The sequence below is a fragment of the Schistocerca serialis genome, chromosome 5 (assembly GCF_023864345.2).
Source record: "Schistocerca serialis cubense isolate TAMUIC-IGC-003099 chromosome 5, iqSchSeri2.2, whole genome shotgun sequence".
NCBI classification, from domain to species: Eukaryota; Metazoa; Arthropoda; class Insecta; order Orthoptera; family Acrididae; genus Schistocerca; species Schistocerca serialis.
In genome coordinates this window covers 819,843,820-819,863,626 of record NC_064642.1, presented here as the reverse complement: position 1 = coordinate 819,863,626, position 19,807 = coordinate 819,843,820, and the positions used below count along the sequence as shown (strand labels likewise).

Below are 19,807 nucleotides of genomic sequence, written 5' to 3'. Positions count from 1 at the left end.
TTCCTGGGCCAGATCGGATCCACTGTCAGATGATTAAACATCTTTCATCTGACTACAAGTGACATCTCCTCATCATCTTCAACTAGATCTGGTGCGATGACGTCTTTCCATTGCAATGGCGACAGAGCACCATCATTCCGGTGCTCAAACCTGGTAAAAACCCACTTGATGTGGATAGCTATCAGCCCATCAGCCTCACCAACGTTCTTTGTAAACTGCTGGAATGTATGGTGTGTCAGCAGTTGGGCTGGACCCTGGAGTCACGTGGCCTACTGGCTCCACGTCAGGGCAGTTTCCGCCAGGCTCGCTCTACCAATGATAATCTTGTGTCCCTCGAGTCTGCCATCGAAACAGCCTTTGCCAGACGCCAACACCTGGTTGCCATCTTTTTTGATTTACAAAAAACGTATGACACCACCTGGCGACATCATATCCTTGCCACATTATACGAGTGGGGTCTCCAAGGCCTGCTTCCGATTTTTATCCAAAATTTCCTGTTGTTTCGTACTTTCTGTGTCCAAGTTGGTGCCCTCCATAGTTCCCCCCATATCCAGGAGAATGGGCTCTGTATTGAGTGTGTGTCTATTTTTAGTGGCCATTACTGGTCTAGCAGCAGCTGTCAGGCTGTCCGTCTCACCTTCTTTGTATGCGGACGACTTCTGCATTTTGTACTGGTGGTGCTGAGCAGCGCCTACAGGGAGCCATCCACAAGGTGCAGTCGTGGACTCTAGCCCACGGTTTCCAGTTTACGGCTGCAAAGTCATGTGTTATGCACTTCTGTCGGCATACTACCATTCGTCCAGAACCAGAACTTTACCTTAATGATGATCCACTCACTGTAGTGGAGACGTATCAATTCTTAGGGCTGGTTTTCGATGCCCAATTGACTTGGCTTCCTCACCTTCGTCAGCTTAAGTGGAAGTGCTGGCAGCACCTCAATGTCTTCTGCTACCTGAGCAACACCAACTGGGGTGCAGATCGCTCTACGCTGCTGCAGCTCTACAGAGCCCTTGTTCAATCCCGTCTTGACTATAGGAGCCTGGTTTATGGTTTGGCAGTGCCCTCAGCATTGTGTTTACTCAAGCTAGTGCACCACTGTGGCATTCGCCTAGCAACAGGAGCTTTTAGAATGAATCCGGTGACCAGCGTCCTTGTGGAGGCTGGAGTCCCTCCATTTCAGGTTAGGTGTGCACAACTGCTGGCCAGTTACGTTGCACACCTTCGTAGTTCTCATGTGTGTCCGAATCACCATTTCCTTTTCCCACCCATGGCGGTTCATCTCCTGCATCGGCGGCCCAGGTCAGGGCTTCTGATTGTGGTTTATGTCCGATCCCTTCTTTCCAAACTGGGTTCTTGCCTTTACCACCTATAGTTGAGGTCCATTCATGTACACCTCCGTGGTGTACCCCTAGGCCGTGGCTTTGCATGGACCTTTCACATGGCCCTAAGGACTCACTTAACCCCGTAGCTCTCCGCTGCTACTTCTTCTCGATTCTTGACATGTACCAAGGCCACAAAGTGGTTTACACTGATAACTCGATGGCTGATGCCCACGTCAGCTTCACGTATATCCATGGAGGACATACTGAACAGCATTCCTTGCCCGATGGCTGCAGTGTTTTCACTGCCAAGCTGTGGTGGCTATATCTCATGCTCTTGGGCACATCCGTTCATGCCCTGGGGAGTCGTTTCTTGTGTGTACTGACTCCTTAAGCAGCCTACAAGCTATCGACCTGTGCTACCCTCATCATCCTTTGGTAGTGACCATCCAGGAATCCCTCTATGCCTTGGAACAGTCCAGTTGTTCAGTGGTGTTTGTCTGGACCCCAGGTCATGTCGGAATCCCGGCAACGAACTTGCTGACAGGCTGGCCAAACAGGCTACACGGAAAACACTTGTGGAGATTGGCTTCTCTGCAACTGACCTGCATTCAGTACTATGCTGCAAAGTTTTGCGGCTTTTGGAGATGAAATGGCATAAGCTTAGCACGCACAACAAACTGCGTGCCAGTAAGGAGACTACGAATGTGTGGCAGTCCTCCATGTGGGCCTCTCTCAGGGATTCTGTGGTTCTCTATCGGCTCTGCATTGGCCACACTTGGGTGACATATGGCTACCTCATGCACTGTGATGACCCACCTCAGTGTCAGTGCGGTGGCCCATATTTTGGTGAGCTGTCCTTCTGTGGCTGCCCTGCAGCGGACTCTTCAGTTACCGGCCACATTGCCATTAATTTTAGCTGACAACATCTCATTGGCTAATTTAGTTTTACATTTTATACGTGATGGTGGGTTTCATCATTCTATATAAGTTTTAGTGCATGTCCTTTATCCCTTTGTGTTCTCCACTCTAATGATTTTAAGGTGGATGTTTTAATGTGTCGCAGAGTGGGTGGCTTTTCATTTTTATCCTCATGCTCGGCCAGCCACGGTCATCTGCTCTCTTGTTTTTACCCCTTCTACCTTTTTCTTGCTTCTCTCAGTGGTTTTCTTTTCCTGCTTTGACCATAGTAGTGTTGGCTGTCCTTCTGTTGTTCTTGTGGTTCTCTTCCTTTCTCATATTATTGTGCTGTATGTCTCCTTTCTGTTCTTCTTTCCCCTGTGTAATTATTTTACTGGGAACAAGAGACCAATGACCTCACAGTTTGGTCCCTTCCCCCCCCCCCCCCCTCCCTCCCCCCTTTTAAACCAACTAACCACCACCTGTACCAACCCTGTAACTGGGGAAACATATGCTGTCAAAGGGAGAGCCATCTGAGGGGAGATAAGGAAAGGATAAATATTTTATTTCAAATTCTATACTAATGCGTCACATCACCAATAACTTGAATCTTGCTGCAATTAAGAGCTCCTTTAAGCCATACGGACACAGACTCTGTCTCATTTATTTTATGATGATTCCGTGTCCTGAAAACCAATGACATTTTAGGCATATAGTAAGATGTACCAATGTCTCTGTTATAGACCTCACATATCTGAAATGTCCAATATGCAATAACCTCTCAACTGTTAAATGTATCAAGGCCAGCTACAGTGTCTACTTTAATACCACGTAATACAGCCACAGTAACCCAACCATTACCATGTCGATTAGCGTCTGCTTTCGTAAGCATGAAATTCAATATGCATCCGCAAAAGACTGAAGGGCACCTACTCCATTCTTTGTGCTAATAGCAATATTATAAATAGCTTTATATACTGTAAGGTGCAAATGCCTTCTCCTATAATAATGCGTCATCACTAGTCTGTGTCAATGCTGCTGCAAGTGTGGCTGCTTGACGACTGAAGCTGTCTTAAGAGAAATGTCACTTATATAGCACTTCCTTATCTAACCACAGCGCGGCTTACCCAACCTACCAGAAGTGACTTTTAGCCCAGCAGAGCTCAAGTAATAACTAGCAGCCCTGCCTGCCAAATTCCTTCTTTAACGCTCTTCTTAAGTATCGCAGATAAGCAAACTACACCATTCTAGGGCACATCTATATCAAAGTATGTTGCAGTGGTAGTGAGACTCACAGAGATGCATTACAGAGGTACATTAGTATAAGAGGAGAAGGTGTTTGCACCTTACAGTATATAAAACAATTTATAATATTGCTATTAGTATGAAGAATGGAGTAGGTGCCCAAGTGATTTTGCATGGTCCTTCTGTCTTTAGCAGATGTATATTGAATTCCATGCTTACAAACACAGATGCTAATCGACATGGTAATTGTGACTGTGGTACTAAAGTAGATACTGTAGTTGGCCTTGAGACATTTAACAGTTGAGAGATTATTGTGTATCAGACATTTCAGATTTGTGAGACCTATAACAGAGACATTGGTACATCTTACTATAAGTCTACAGTGCCACTGGTTCTGTGGATGAGGAATCATCATAAAATAAGTGTGTTAGAGTCTGTGTCCGTACAGCTTAAAGGAGCTGTGAAATGACACGTATCGTGTACCAGATGTTATGCAAATACTGTTTGACGGTTTACATTGGTATGACTATAGTGAACCTAGGCAGAGGGTGTATACTGGCAATGTGCAATATCCTGTTGCAGATCATACTCTACAACACGACACTCATGCTCTTGGTGCCTGCTTCACCACATGTGCCGTCTGGATTCTTCCCTTGTTCCGTGCAGTCTTCAGCAATGATTCTTTCCTTCTCATTCCGTCCCTTAAGACTCCCACGACCTGAGGTTCTGGGCAACTTTTCCAAACCCTCCCATTTCCAGTCCTTTCCCTTCATTCATCTTCCTTCCCCTTCAGCCCTTCTGGCAGAAGGAGGAAACACTGGCTCCTTTATAAGTGTTTATATTTTATCCTGCCACTGCTTAGTAAGTTGATTTTTTATCTATTCTACTATAGCGGAAGCACGACCAGTGATTTTTCGAAACAGGTATACTGTTTCCTGCATCTGCACTGATAGCACACATTCAGCTACCACTGTAATTAGTTGACGAGTCAGGTTGTATTTCCCAGAAGGCTGATGTACGTAAATAATACCATTTATAAACCTTGAAATAGGCAACTAACCTTTAATTGTAGGCTCATTCCCTTTGTTCCTTCCTTCTTTCCTTCGGGTGTTCTCAAAAAAGTTTTGAGAATGTTGCTCTTAACAGTTTGTTGAATCACTTTTCTGACAGAAACCTTTTAAAGTTGCTCAGTCTGCCTTCTGTGAAGAATGGTCTACAAAGAAACCAATGTATGGCCTTACAAACTCAGTTCTGTAGTAGGGCTAAACAAGAACACTTAATCATGTTACTGAATTTTTCTTTCACTTCTTGGTAGAAAATTTCCCAATTAAGGATGATAACCAAACACATTGTGTTTTCTTCCACTAAAATTTATTACTTATTGGCTTAATGTTTTGTCATGACCCAAAAGGGACATTTACAATCATTTATATAGAAGAAATGTGATGGAATAATAAATTGTTCCTACAATATTTGCTTTCTGTTAACAGCAATGGCAGCTGATTACATATTTGGCTGCAACATATGCACTGAAGATCTTCTCTGACTTTTTTTCGAATCTGATGGCTGATTTCCAAATAAAGACATTCCTTGGATCAAATAAGGAGGAACTGGTAAGAAAAAGTTTGTTGTGCTTGTTGGTGCATGTGTACATAAGCTGGGATATTGGTACAAATGACAAGAATAGCATAGAATACAGTATCATCTTTATTGGTACATAACATGTCATATGCAATCATTTGAGTAAAACACTGGTGACTCATCAATAATAGCAGTTGTACAACTATATTGGTAGTTTGTGCTCACACATAAATGGACTAGAATGTAAAAATCTAAATAGGTGCTACATGACTTTCTCCTTCTCAAAATCTTCCACACTGTAATCTTATTTGCTTTTAAGTATTTTCAGTGTTCACATCTGTAGTTTATATATGCATGTAGGTATTATAAAAAGAACACATACATCTATTAAAAGAGAGTGGGATTACAATGTAAAAATGTTTGATAGCTGCTACATATCTTTCCGTTGTATAAAATTTCCACACTGTAATAACATTTTATTTGTCAGTATTTTTCATTTTTTGCTTCTGTGGCTTTTAGCATGTAGTCCGTGTCCTTGGACCATATTTTCCTGCTAATCTCTATAGTCATGATATATGGGACATTTTCAAACAAGCTACTTATGACAAGACAACATGTAGTCAGAAATATGCCTCATTTCATAAGCATGTGTAAAAGAATTTACCTTGAAAATCTGTGGCTTTTTAGCTCAAAGAGAAGTATTTTATGTACAAACAGAAAAGAACCTGTTATTAAGTCAAGGCTCTTGAATAATGGTTTGCTTGATTGGGTGTTGTTTGTACCCGCCATAGCTCAGAATATTTCTTTTTTCTGTAGTCTTTACACTTTGAGGAGGTTTGCTTTTTCAACACACTGAAAAATTAGGTTGCATCTAACAATTGATAAAAAAAAACATAAGCATGATACAGTCTTCTTAACAGCTAAGTGAATTAAAATTATTTAGAAAGTATCTCATTGCATAAGCAGAACTGTTTAATCACTTCACTACACAATCGACATTATCAGTCCATTTATAATAACCCCAAGAAATTTAACAGTGTCGGCATTGAGCAGCTCTTTTCCCTAATAATTTAATTATGACAGGCCAGGCCAAACAATGCTCCACGAGCACTCTGGTGATCATGCTCCTGCATAGCATTCCGAGCACAGAAGTGAATTGGACTGACAGATGAAAGGGAAGAGGAGAATGAAGGCTGCAGCCGAGTGCCACGTGAGGAAAGCATTCACCTTGTCAGATGCCAAGCAGTTCATGAACAATAAATATTACTTACATTAAATTTGATTTATGTTCTGCCTTAGGAATACTATGACATCTACACACTTGTCTAAAAAATGAAAAGTGAAGAAGTCACATTTTTCAATGCTGAATGGGAATTGCCTTACTTTTCATATCGTTTAGAGGCCATGCAAAGTGCTTAATATACCATCTGACTATAATGGACTGGAAAAACATTTACTGGATTGTTATTACAACACTAGCCTGAAAGACAATATGACACACTTGTCTTTTCACAAATGACGGTGAATGCTGGCTGAAATCAATGCAACCATTTGGGCAGAAAACTGAATTAACAGTAAGTGGAGTGGCAACAAAATCTTTTGTGGTTAAAAGTGCATAGTACCTGAATTCATTAAATCTCTTAATGCAGGGGGAGAATCGTTTGGTAACAGGTGGCAGGTAAAATTGATGCCATCAAACAAAAAGTGATCCTATGGAAAAATCAGCTTCAGTTTCATGACTTGGAACATTTTCTGTAATTCAAGACAGTCATTTGTGGATGAGGCATGTCTGACTGTTTTTTAGTGATGGGGACATTTTGTCATGATTTCAGAAAGAGATTCCAAGACATTGCATGACTGAAGACAGATTTCAATTCATTTCTCAGATCGTTCTCGCTTTTGGCTGCTAATATACCTTATTACTTCCAACTTGAGCTGATAGATGTTCTGTGTAGCACCCAGCTCAACAACCTGTTTGTCCAGTCCAGATTTTTCCAAGACATTTTATAAAATGTCACCTGTAGAACAATATCATTGACTGTACAGACAAGATGCTAAAGTTATTTCAGTGTTTGGTTCAACACGTATGCGAACTTTTTTTTCTGTTATGAAACTGACAGTTTCACACCAGTGTTCAGGTGCCACAGATTTGAAATTGCATAACTCCATGTGATTGACTGTATCACATAGATATATTACATATGATACAATGAAATGCATATAAATTTATAGACATCACAACTTAAATTCCTGTATGTAAAGGTTTTTGTAGTTCCGCTTACCATATTAGCACTATGTAATGTACTTCTACTGTGTTGCAAACACATCTTCCTAAGTTTCCTGCATGTGCAGCCTCACTCACACAACTGCACAGAATAGCATAGTGGCGGGGGAAGACTGACCAGACTCAGATGCACTCGTGGAGTGCAAGCACACTCCTGGTGTGCGAATCTTGGCCAAGCCTGAACTATGATATATATTCAGCCATCCATGAGACTTGAGATGTTGTCTGTAGCTTGTATAGTGACACAATGCAAAACTGTGTTTTATATTAGTTATCTGGTGCAAATTGTGTGTGGCCGAAAGAACATTGTACTTTGTGTGGTTATCCTGATTTAGCTTTTCCATAGTTTTCCTAAATCATTTCAGGCACAAGCTGGGAAGATTACTTCAGCAAGGCCACAGTCCAACACCTGTACTGCCACCATAGAAACATATATCCTGTGTGTGTGTGTGTGTGTGTGTGTGTGTGTGTGTGTGTAAATTTTTTGAGCTTTCTTTTTTCATTGTATTATGATGACAAATCCTGTGTCATTGTAAGATGATCCTAGCACTGCAAAGAGTTTAAACAGTGGAAAATCCATAATGGAATAACAATACAAATTAGAATAGGCTGCCACTCACAATGAAGAGAAGTCATTGAATGCCAGAAAGGACCATTTAAATACAGACTGTTGGACAAATATCAGCTGTCAAAGTCCGCCATCAGACGAAAGACAAAGTGTGTGCATGCTCTCTCTCTCTCTCTCTCTCTCTCTCTCTCTCTCTCTCTCTCTCACACACACACACACACACACACACACACACACACACACACACTCATGGCCATTGTCATTGCCAGGTAGTTGTTTGTTCCTGAAATGGACAGTTTGTGCTTTTGTAAGGTTCAGTTTCGTTTTAGTGTTTATTCAGGGTTCAAGATCTTTTAGAGTTAGTTACTGAATCCCTACCCCCTCCCCCTGCAAATTGTTGCCATTGAGTCATCTGTGAACAGAATTGTTTCTGTATTTATCTTCCATGTCATGTCATTTATGTAACACAGGAACAGTAGTGGACCTTGGGCCTAGTATTGAACCTGGTTGTTGTTCATCTGCTTGTATCTCCTTCCATCTAAAACAAACTCTCTCACTGGTTTGTTGTGTAACTACCCTTTGTTTCCTAGTTTCGAAATAGAATGAGAAATATTTTCCGTAGAAATCATAAGCAGACACGTTACGAAGCGCCAGCTTGTGGTTTATCATTTCAAATGCCTTAGTGAGGTCACAGCATGTTATCAAGACATTTGCTTGTTTTAGTGGTTGGTTCGTTATTAGTAAGCACAATATTTTGCCCCTTGTAAATCCACATTGATTATTCAGAATAATGTTATGAGTTTCTTTAGACTTTTCTAATTGATTACATGCTGTTCTCTCAAATATTTTAGAAAAATTGATAATATTTATACTGGGCAGAAATCTGATCCAGTCTGCCTCTTTTATGAATAGGTTAAACTTGTGCATATTTCACCCTGTCAGGGAAGCAACCCTCATAAGATAACTGATTTACTCTGTAGCAAAGTTGGGGCAGAATATTATGACATCCAGCCTTAATTATTTTTGTTAGAATTTCAGATTTTTCGAATTTTGTAATGCTAGCTATTTTATAACAAGGTACATGAGTAAATTTAAATTCTCCAGATGTATATTGCAGTCTGTTGGGGTCTATCTAAAGAGGAGAGAATTCATCTATTTTATTTGCAGCTTTAAAGTACCTGTCAAATTAATCACAGGTCCGGGTGGCATTAGTAACACTTTTCCCATCAATTTTTAACGTAGGACTAAAATGAGTTGTTTCCTCAGCACCTAGTTGAGTCTTGACAGTCTGCTATACAGCCTTCGATTTGTTTGTGGCATTTGGGACAGATTTATTTGCTTAACTATTCTGTCAAACAGTCATTTGTATTTGTTTACTTACATGAGAAACTCTGCATCACAGTTGTGGTTTTGCCTAAGATACTGAGGCCTTTTGTCCACAAGTTTGCTGCATCAATTTCTATCTACTTAGAGAATAATTTCTTCATACAGAAGCTAATTTGGTAGCAGAGGGAATTGTGGGGAGCAAAAAATTTTGAGGAAGGCCAAAGCTGCAATAGGTAGGTTTAAATGACTGTGTAAGTGCAGTAGTTATGCACATATGAGCACACGTGCAAGAGACAGACCAGTGTGGAGAGCTGCCCTGAACCATGCAGGCTTTCCAATAGAATGCATTCCCTCAGACTCAGAGTTTCAATATTAAAGTTTTGGCTGGTTTTGTTGTCTAGGTGCTGGGATACGTAGTTGCCGCATTACAGGCCAAATACTGCTGAGTCTACAGTATACGATAAGAATACACACATGAATCAAATGGTCGAAGGTTTCTATCACTCGGCAATTGTGAATTATGAAAGTAACATATAAATTTATAAATGAAAAATTGCAGTTAAATAAAATCTGCAGGTACTATCTTAATTACTTTAAATGATGAGTACAATAGTAGAAGTACTTTTGAGAATGCAGTATATTTCTTGAAAACACTTATTGGTGTCCAGCAATTAAATAAAATGTAAGTTGAATAACAAGGAAACAATAGATTCCTACTGCACGTAATTAGTGATGAATAACAGCAAAGCTCGTGAGATATTCACTTTTAAGTACCCACTACATCTTCACTGTAGAAGCCACGGGAATCTCACAAGTGTACAAGTCAGCACTACGAAATATTTCTATCTGCCGCGACCACACGTAAACCACTCAACACTCTCAAAGTCCCTCCCGTGACTGTGTGTCTGTTGCGTCCAGCACTTCCTGTGCCCAGTGTCGTACTCTCCAGAACTTCCCCGTGTCCTCTCTGGAAACCATCCTCCTTGCCCACTTCCATACAGTCTCACCACTAACGGGTGCTGTGATTGGCTAGAGCGCTCCCTCCATGTCTCCACCCTGATATACACTCACAAACATATTTAAACACATACGAAATACTGGATTTACATTTAAATACTTGAAATTAAATAAATATTCCTACAGATGGACCATAAACATGCTCTAACAGACATTATTAGATACATAAACAAATTAAATAAACATATATCAAAGGAATAGAACAGATGGTAGGCCAGTAGCCTAATGTCTCTGTGCTTTCAAAGACACAGTAAATATTTAACCAATTTCTTCATGAATAGTATATATTGGATATAAATAAAGACATAGACAAATAAATATATTTATAAGCATGCTGCTACCGTTTTTTTGTGTAACTGTGGAGTACTTATGGCCTGACGCGATCGATAGTAATGGACCACTTTGACCTCCAATAACTAATGTACTATTTAAGTTACGTGCCTGTAATTAATTCATACCAGTTTAGGTTTACACTAATAGCTTTGTAAAGACACGTAGATTGACGAAATCAGAAGAACCATTTAGATTTTGGAAATTCGTTGCTGGGAGTTACTTGTATAATTTAAAGTCACATACTAAACTTTAAACTAATAAAGATATTGAAAATCTGATTGCACCATCAGAATCATCGTGCAAATAATAATATACAAGCAAGAACACGTCATGCACACACGACTACCAGCTCCTGCCTCTTGGGCTGGAAATTATTGTGTGTGTGTGTGTGTGTGTGTGTGTGTGTGTGTGTGTTTACTGGCAAAAGTTACATGTGAGTATCTTTTAGTTGTGTCTGTCTGCAACTTGACGTGTCTTCTTTAGGGTAAGTAGGAATCTATCATTTCCTACATTGTTGATATTCCCACCTGGAATTTCCGTTGTTTCATATTTAAAAAAATCTTTTTTCACTGAGTAACTCTTTCATGGAATCATAATCATTGTTGCGGAGCCTTCAGATCTCAGGTGGAGTAGCCAGGGCACTAGCAATTCCCTCGGAGATGTGCATAGTGCAACTTGTGAGATGCTGCTGCATTATGTGGCCACACCTTGTTGCACAGCCAAGAGAAAGGTATCTAATCTCTTTATGACAATAAACAAGAAATACAATTTTTATTTCCAGTTGTTTGTGCAGATGTCACTCAATTATAATTGTCCTTTTTCAGCGGGCTAAGACTAACTTACAGGTATTTGTGCAGCGAGGTCACAAAAGTGTAATACACTACCTGGGCCACTTTGCTGCCAAAATCCCAATTCGTAGGCTTAACCACTGACAGATGTTGTTGTAACCTATGTCTTCACAACCAGAAATTTGTATTCTAAAAGAAAAATATTCATTCTAATTATAACAGGATAGTTCAGGCTTTGTTGCTTTTTTATGTTTTATTTTCTTCAAAAATTGATGAACTGTGCACAGGTAATCCACAAGACGAACTGTGCACAGATAATCCACGAGCTGGATAAACTGCACTTGGATAAGTGGGAGCTTGGTGTATCGCCTGTGCTGAAGCAGTTCTGGTCCAAATAAATTTCTGAACTCTGTTGTCTATTGTTTGATTTTTTAAAACTAGTTTTGTGTATTCTGTTCCAGTATATTGAGATAGTTATCTGAAGTATATTTATTTTAATTTTATTTCTATATCATGTCATGTATTATTTTTATGTATACATCCATTAAAGTTGTGGTGTTATTTTATCAATGTGAATACATAAAAAATAATGATGTCTGAGAAGTGAAGTGGTGGTAGTGGTGGTGGTAGTAGTAGTAGTAGTAGTAGTAGTAGTAGTAGTATAAATTTCAATTTATTGATGTGTTGTGAACGTCATCACTGAATGACAGAGATTAATCATAGTCCCACAGTATTCAGAATTTATGCATTTAAAGATATTCTGAGCATATCTCCTATCTTTATTTCAGCAAATTGTAGGAAGTACTCATTGCTTACTCTTACTGTAGCAATCACATAAACAATCCTTATTCTATGTAGCTCATCATTTGTGTTCCTTTTGTGTTATGGTGATAATGACAAGACATTTTGCGATAATATAGCAGTTACATTTTATGCTATGATGTGTATTGTGCTTCCGTTTGAAGGTTTTGTGTTGGATTTGACAAGCAAAAATCAATAGTATATTGAAATTCAAGAATTTCTGAAAAAAATATGATATGAAATAACCAACAGATATATCTGTGTACTGTAGTTTCTTAATGAGGTCTAGAAAATAACTGTTTTTACTAATCCTGCTCTTAGTCTTACATACTATGTTATTTTCTTTGTTTTCAGGCAGCATTAGGTCCTGAAATTCATGCCCTGTCATCTGCTGCCAAGCCATTAACAGGGTGGATAGCACGAGATGGTCTTAAACAGTGCATTGATATTTGTGGTCACTATGGTTATCTGAAAGGTAACCTTTGAAATTGTTATCTTTTGACAGTATTGTGATATAAATCATAATACAAGGCTAGGAACAGCAGATGTGTGACTTGCTTTCTAATGATTTCCTATTTCAGTATCTACACTTGGAGAAATTCGCAACAACACTGATGCAAGCTGCACTTATGAAGGAGAGAACAATGTGCTTGTACAGCAGACAAGTAACTGGCTACTTCAGTTATGGAGGAAGGGCAAGGGCAGCCCCAATGAATTTAAAACGCCGCTCCACTCCATTTCTTTCTTGGCTGATGCTGCAGATATTCTTCGAAGTAGATTTATGGCTGTATCTGTTGAAGAGGCAACAAGTCCAAAAAGTAAGATGATATCGTAATGAAATAATGCATCATTAAAGGTTTAGGTTAAAGTTTGTTTAAAATATAGCTAAAAGGTTAATGCTGAATAATATAGTATCAGGTTAGACATTCCCTTCTAGAGAAACTATAGTGAAATAGAGGGAAGAGTAAGGCAATGGAGGAATGACTTTCTTCTTCAGCACTCTCAGTTGAATTTCAAATGCATAGTAGCATCTAAATATTATTTTAGGTTGTTGCACTTCCAAAACACACTTGAAAATGTCAATTACAGAATGGAATGGAGGAGACAAATGAAGGTACAAATGTTTGTGGTGTGTTGTGCTGTTACAATTTGTTCATAAATGCAGTATAGATAAAAGTTTTCTGAATGTATAACCATATCTTGTAAAATAATGTGTGTGTGTGTGTGTGTGTGTGTGTGTGTGCGTGTGTGCACAAAGTTATAAATAAAGTTGTAATATATATGTTTTTTATAAGTTCAGTCTACTGGAAGAGTGCAGCTCACCAGGTCGAATTAAAGGAAGACATCGAAACAATTAAGATGCGTGCTGTTAGGTTTGTTATCAGAACATTTGATCAACATTCAAACATTAAGAGACGCTTCTTGAACTCAAATTGGAATGTTGCAGGGAAGATGATGTTCCTTTCATGAAACATTATTGAGAAATTTAAGGAACAGATATTTGCAGCTGATGGCAGAATGATTCTACTGCCGCCAGTGTATATTTTGCTGAACTAATGTGAAGAGTAGATAAGACAAATTAGGGCTTGTATGGAGACACATACACTCCTGGAAATTGAAATAAGAACACCGTGAATTCATTGTCCCAGGAAGGGGAAACTTTATTGACACATTCCTGGGGTCAGATACATCACATGATCACACTGACAGAACCACAGGCACATAGACACAGGCAACAGAGCATGCACAATGTCGGCACTAGTACAGTGTATATCCACCTTTCGCAGCAATGCAGGCTGCTATTCTCCCATGGAGACGATCGTAGAGATGCTGGATGTAGTCCTGTGGAACGGCTTGCCATGCCATTTCCACCTGGCGCCTCAGTTGGGCCAGCGTTCGTGCTGGACGTGCAGACCGCGTGAGACGACGCTTCATCCAGTCCCAAACATGCTCAATGGGGGACAGATCCGGAGATCTTGCTGGCCAGGGTAGTTGACTTACACCTTCTAGAGCACGTTGGGTGGCACGGGATACATGCGGACGTGCATTGTCCTGTTGGAACAACAAGTTCCCTTGCCGGTCTAGGAATGGTAGAACGATGGGTTCGATGACGGTTTGGATGTACCGTGCACTATTCAGTGTCCCCTCGACGATCACCAGTGGTGTACGGCCAGTGTAGGAGATCGCTCCCCACACCATGATGCCGGGTGTTGGCCCTGTGTGCCTCGGTCATATGCAGTCCTGATTGTGGCGCTCACCTGCACGGCGCCAAACACGCATACGACCATCATTGGCACCAAGGCAGAAGCGACTCTCATCGCTGAAGACGACACGTCTCCATTCGTCCCTCCATTCACGCCTGTCGCGACACCACTGGAGGTGGGCTGCACGATGTTGGGGCGTGAGCAGAAGACGGCCTAACGGTGTGCGGGACCGTAGCCCAGCTTCATGGAGACGGTTGCGAATGGTCCTCGCCGATACCCCAGGAGCAACAGTGTCCCTAATTTGCTGGGAAGTGGCGGTGCGGTCCCCTACGGCACTGCGTAGGATCCTACGGTCTTGGCGTGCATCCGTGCGTCGCTGCGGTCCGGTCCCAGGTCGACGGGCACGTGCACCTTCCGCCGACCACTGGCGACAACATCGATGTACTGTGGAGACCTTACGCCCCACGTGTTGAGCAATTCGGCGGTACGTCCACCCGGCCTCCCGCATGCCCATTATACGCCCTCGCTCAAAGTCCGTCAACTGCACATACGGTTCACGTCCACGCTGTCGCGGCATGCTACCAGTGTTAAAGACTGCGATGGAGCTCCGTATGCCACAGCAAACTGGCTGACACTGACGGCGGCGGTGCACAAATGCTGCGCAGCTAGCGCCATTCGACGGCCAACACCGCGGTTCCTGGTGTGTCCGCTGTGCCGTGCGTGTGATCATTGCTTGTACAGCCCTCTCGCAGTGTCCAGAGCAAGTATGGTGGGTCTGACACACCGGTGTCAATGTGTTCTTTTTTCCATTTCCAGGAGTGTAGATAGTCATTTTTTCCTTGCTCCATTTTTGAGTGGATCATAAGAGAAAATGACTGGTAGTGGTACCTGGCCATGCGGTGGCTTGCAGAATATGTATGTAGGTACAGATATTTCATCAGAATCCCTCTACTTGGCATGACATTATGCCGCAGGTTTAAAAACTATTGATGTGATTGGTCTTCCATGGTAAAAGGAGTGGGAAACATTATTAGGTTGGTTTCCTGTGGTAGGAAGAATGGGATCTACTGTTGTCCATTGTCCCATTTAGCATGAGCCACAATTGGCAGTTATCAGCAAATGGAGTGTAGATACCTGTTTTCCTGACATAGGAACATCAGAAGTGATAGTTTCTTGCTGGTAATACTCATGTCTGAATAGTGTGGCCTGTTTGCTCTGGTGTGTGTCTATGCCATCCTCTCCATTCCGCACAAGTGCAGAAAAACCAAACAGCCTTTTGATTGGCAAAGGCCCAGGCTCGGTGCATTATCAAGGAGAGCAATAAAAGCTCATGGCAAGTGTTCCTGGACACTTATCAACCATTCCACTTGTTCTACAGTAGTATGGGAGTCATCACGAGGATTTCTGCTAAAGACAGTCAGTTACCTAAAAAAACAGCATTGTTGAAACATTGGTATCTCCAAACAACACCTGGATACATTGCACAGACAATGGCAGAGCATTTTGCACTGGCTACTGTTACTGCCAGCCAGGATCCAGTGTTCCATCATTATGATACCACCATGGAGACGGTTAAGCTGGACATCCAGTCCACCAATTTGGAGTCCTACAACTGCCCATTCTCCATTCAGTAGCTGGATTCTGCACTGTCTGTTGCTCGTGATGAGGCTCCCAAATCCAGTACAGTAGGCTGCAGTACTTGCAAACAGTGTCAGGGCAAATCTTTTTACTGTGTTTTAATTGTGATTCTGTCAGAGATGCCAAAGGACCTGGAAGAGCAGTTGAGCAGAATGGACAGTGTCTTGAAAGGAGGATATAAGATGAACATCAACAAAAGCAAAACGAGGATAATGGAATGTAGTCGAATTAAATCAGGTAATGTTGAGGGAATTAGATTAGAAAATGACGCACTTAAAGTAGTAGATGAGTTTTGCTATTTGGGGAACAAAATAATTGATGATGGTCAAAGTAGAGAGGATATAAAGTGTAGACTGGCAATGGCAAGGAAAGCGTTTCTGAAGAAGATAAATTTGTTAACATTGAGTATAGATTTAAATGTCAGGAAGTCCTTTCTGAAAGTATTTGTATGGAGTGTAGTCACGTAAGCAAGTTAAACATGGGCGATAAATAGTTTAGACAAGAAGAGAATAGAAGCTTTTGAAATGTGGTGCTACAGAAGAATGCTGAAGATTAGATGAGTAGATCGCGTAACCAATGAGGAGGCACTGGATAAAATTGGGAAGAAGAGGAATTTGTGGCACAACCTTCGTCTGATATGGACATTAAGAGACTAGTCAAATCCTTAGCCGCTCTCGGTGTGGATTCAGAATATGTCGATCAGCTGTTAACAATCTGACCTGGCTAGAGTGAAAATCTATCAGGCTTTCCTACTTAAAAAACTTTGTCTAAGATTATGTGTCACTACTTGGAGGCACAATATTCTGTGAGCTACTCAAAGGGGCTTTCATAGCCATCTCCCCACCTTCATTTGGTCCTTCCTCTCAAGACACCTTTTTAGGTACAGAATTGGTGACATAATGTCAGATAGCATTTTGCAAGAGAATAGTGTTCCTCAGGGTAGTGTTTGAAATGTCACCATCTTTGCCATAGCCATTGAGAGTATAACGTCCAAGGTAAGGAGTTCTGTCCAATACTCCTTATCCAGTCTTCTGCTCATCCTCCAATACTGCAGCAGTGAGTTGTCAGTTGCAACTTAAAGTGAAGAGATTGAGGAGTGGGCTCAATGACTGGTTTTACATTTCGTGCTGAGAAGTTTGTATGTATTCAATGTAGTCGTTCTACTTATATTTTTAATTTACCTGAGTTGTGTATGTGGGACATTATTTCCCCTTTTAAAGACTCTGAGATGTTTCTGGGCCTTATTTTTATCTCCAATCTGTCGTGGTTGCCACACCTAAATGGTGATGGTACAGAACGCGCTATGTCTTAGCCACAGATTGTGGAGGGACAGCAAGGTCTTCTCACCTGAAGATCATTGATGCTCTACGTGTGAGAGGATCAGGCTGGCTATGGGCACTTACGGGACCAGCACCAAATCCAGTCTCTGAGTTGAGACTGGTGAACTGCCACTTACCATCCTGTGGCATTTCATCTTTGTGTAGGTGTGTATGTTCCTTGTGTCTCCCACTTCCCTCACATAACATACCATTGCCCTTGCAGCTATGGAATGCCACTTTACTGATCATCCATGGGCATTGAGTCCTTTTGGGATCCACATGAAGTGTGTAATTGCATGGGAGCACTTTGAAAGATAGGCGAGTCACAACACTTTTCCCCCCTTTGAATTTTTTGCACTGGTCTTGATGGAGATGGCCTGTAGATTGCTAATGTCCATAGGTGTTGTTTGACTGGCCGTAAAGTCTCGAGGACGAGGCTTCTCGTACGAACGGAAGTGTCCCCGATGATAACGGGTCGATATGACAGGAGACGTGGGGGTCAAATCTGCTGGGGCCCCATGCACCAATCTGCTCATTGCGGCAAGTCCGGTTGTTATAACAGGAGACATGGGCAATGTGTCGGCATCCGTAGGAGAAGGAGGCGAGTGGAGTTGCTCCGACAGATGATGGTCATCCGGTTCCTGCAAGGGCACGTCTCCTGGTGGCGTCCGTTCTTGTGCTGGCACTGAGATGATGGTGAGAGGGCTGCGTTGTGAGTAATGAGAGATGCCAAGATCCCGAGCGTCAGGCGGAGCCAAAGGTGGTGTAGCGGCATTCGGAACAGGCATTGCCGGTACACGAGGCCGAAGCTGGTCCGAATGACGCACTGCAACATCCGTGTCCGTCTGGACTTCATACAGGCGGTGGCCACAGTGTCGTAAGATGTGGCCAGAGTTCCATTTTGGCCACCTGCCATATCCCCGTACCCATACAAGGTCGCCGGCGGTGAACCGGCCAAGCGAAGGCACCCGCGGCCATGAGGTGGAAGGCCGCAGAAGATGAAGTAGTGTGTGGGGCTGTCAGCCATGTAAGAGCTCAGCCAGGCTGTGGTCGCCCATGGGGGTGAAACGGTAAGAAGCCACAAAATTGGAGAAGCACATCATCAGCAACAGAAGAAGTCAGGAGTTTCCTCATCTGAGCCTTAAATGTGCGGACCAGTCGTTCAGCCTCACCGTTTGACTGTGGATGGAACGGAGGGGCCGTGACATGCATGATGCTGTGACAGACACAAAAATCCACTAATTCGGAAGAGGAAAATTGCGGACCATTATCAGTAACAAGAGGGAAGGCCTTCCAAAGAGAAAATGCAAGCTAGAGCATTTGTGGTTGCCACGGTGGTAGGCGACGTGCAATGGACAATGAAAGGAAAGTTAGAGTAGGCGTCAATTACGAGTAGCCAATAAGTACCTAAAAAAGGTCCCGCGAAGTCAGCATGAATACGCTCCCAGGGCTTCTCAGGCGAAGGCCACGGTGACAAAGATGACTTCGGGGCAGTGGCCTGTGCCGCACAACGGCCGCAGGCAGTGACCATGTGTGTGATTTCAGAGTCGATGTCGGGCCAGTACACGTTACAGCACGCCAGAGATTTTGTGCGAGAGACACCCCAGTGCCCTTGGTGAAGGAGGTGCAAGACTGATGCACGCAAAGACGCAGGTACCACAACACGCGGCGAAGCATTGTCGGTGGAAAGGAGGATAACATCATCCCTAGCCGTGAGGCGGTAGTGCAAAGTGTAGTAGTTCCGCAATGGATCAGAAGTCTTAGTGGACGTACGATCTGGCCACCCCTTCTGAATAGAGCATAAACCCCGGGAGAGGGTAGGGTCAGAACCCGTAGCAACCGCCAGCTGGTCCCCAGTGATGGGGAACCCGTCCACAACCCGCTGCTCGGCAGCATCAAGGTGGAAACACAAAAGTTCGTCCCTATCGAATGCCAGATCAGGACCCAGGTCCCCAGTGCATCAGCATTCGCATGTTGAGCTGTCAGCCGGAAATAAATCTCATAATTGAAACGAGACAAGTAAAGAGCCCAACGCTGGAGGCGGTGTGCAGCCTTGTTGGGAAGCGACGTTGATGGCTGAAACAAGGAAACAAGTGGTTTGTGGTCTGTAACAAGGTGAAATTTGGATCCATAAAGAAAAACACCAAACTTATGAAGAGCATAAATAATGGCTAAAGCTTCTTTTTCAATTTGAGAATATTTTCGTTGGGCATCCGTGAGCGTTTTGGAGGCATAAGCAATGGGCTGTTCAGAACTGTCAGAAAAACGGTGCGTAAGGACTGCACCAACCCCGAATTGAGAGGCGTCCGTGGCAAGAACGAGATGTTGGCCAGGTCGATAAGTAGCCAGGCACAGGGCCTGTTTCAGCATAGCCTTCAATTTCCGGAAAGCCGCATCGCATGACACGGACCAGTGAAAAGGCACGTTTTTATGCAACAGGCGATGCAATGGCTGAGCCACCAAAGCCGCAGACGATAAAAACTT

The 19,807-nt window shown here is 42.4% G+C and overlaps 1 protein-coding gene across 7 annotated transcripts in view; it reads left to right on the top strand.

Moving 5' to 3' along the window:
- Nucleotides 1-19,807, top strand: part of LOC126480855 (peroxisomal acyl-coenzyme A oxidase 3-like) — a 134,605-nt gene that overhangs the window by 50,643 nt on the left and 64,155 nt on the right. For all 7 annotated transcript variants that reach the window (XM_050104224.1, XM_050104221.1, XM_050104222.1 and 4 more), the window contains exons 8-10: nt 4,955-5,077; nt 12,517-12,637; nt 12,744-12,980. In XM_050104224.1, coding sequence (XP_049960181.1) covers nt 4,955-5,077; nt 12,517-12,637; nt 12,744-12,980 — 481 coding nt within the window. The remainder of the gene's footprint in view (nt 1-4,954; nt 5,078-12,516; nt 12,638-12,743; nt 12,981-19,807) is intronic.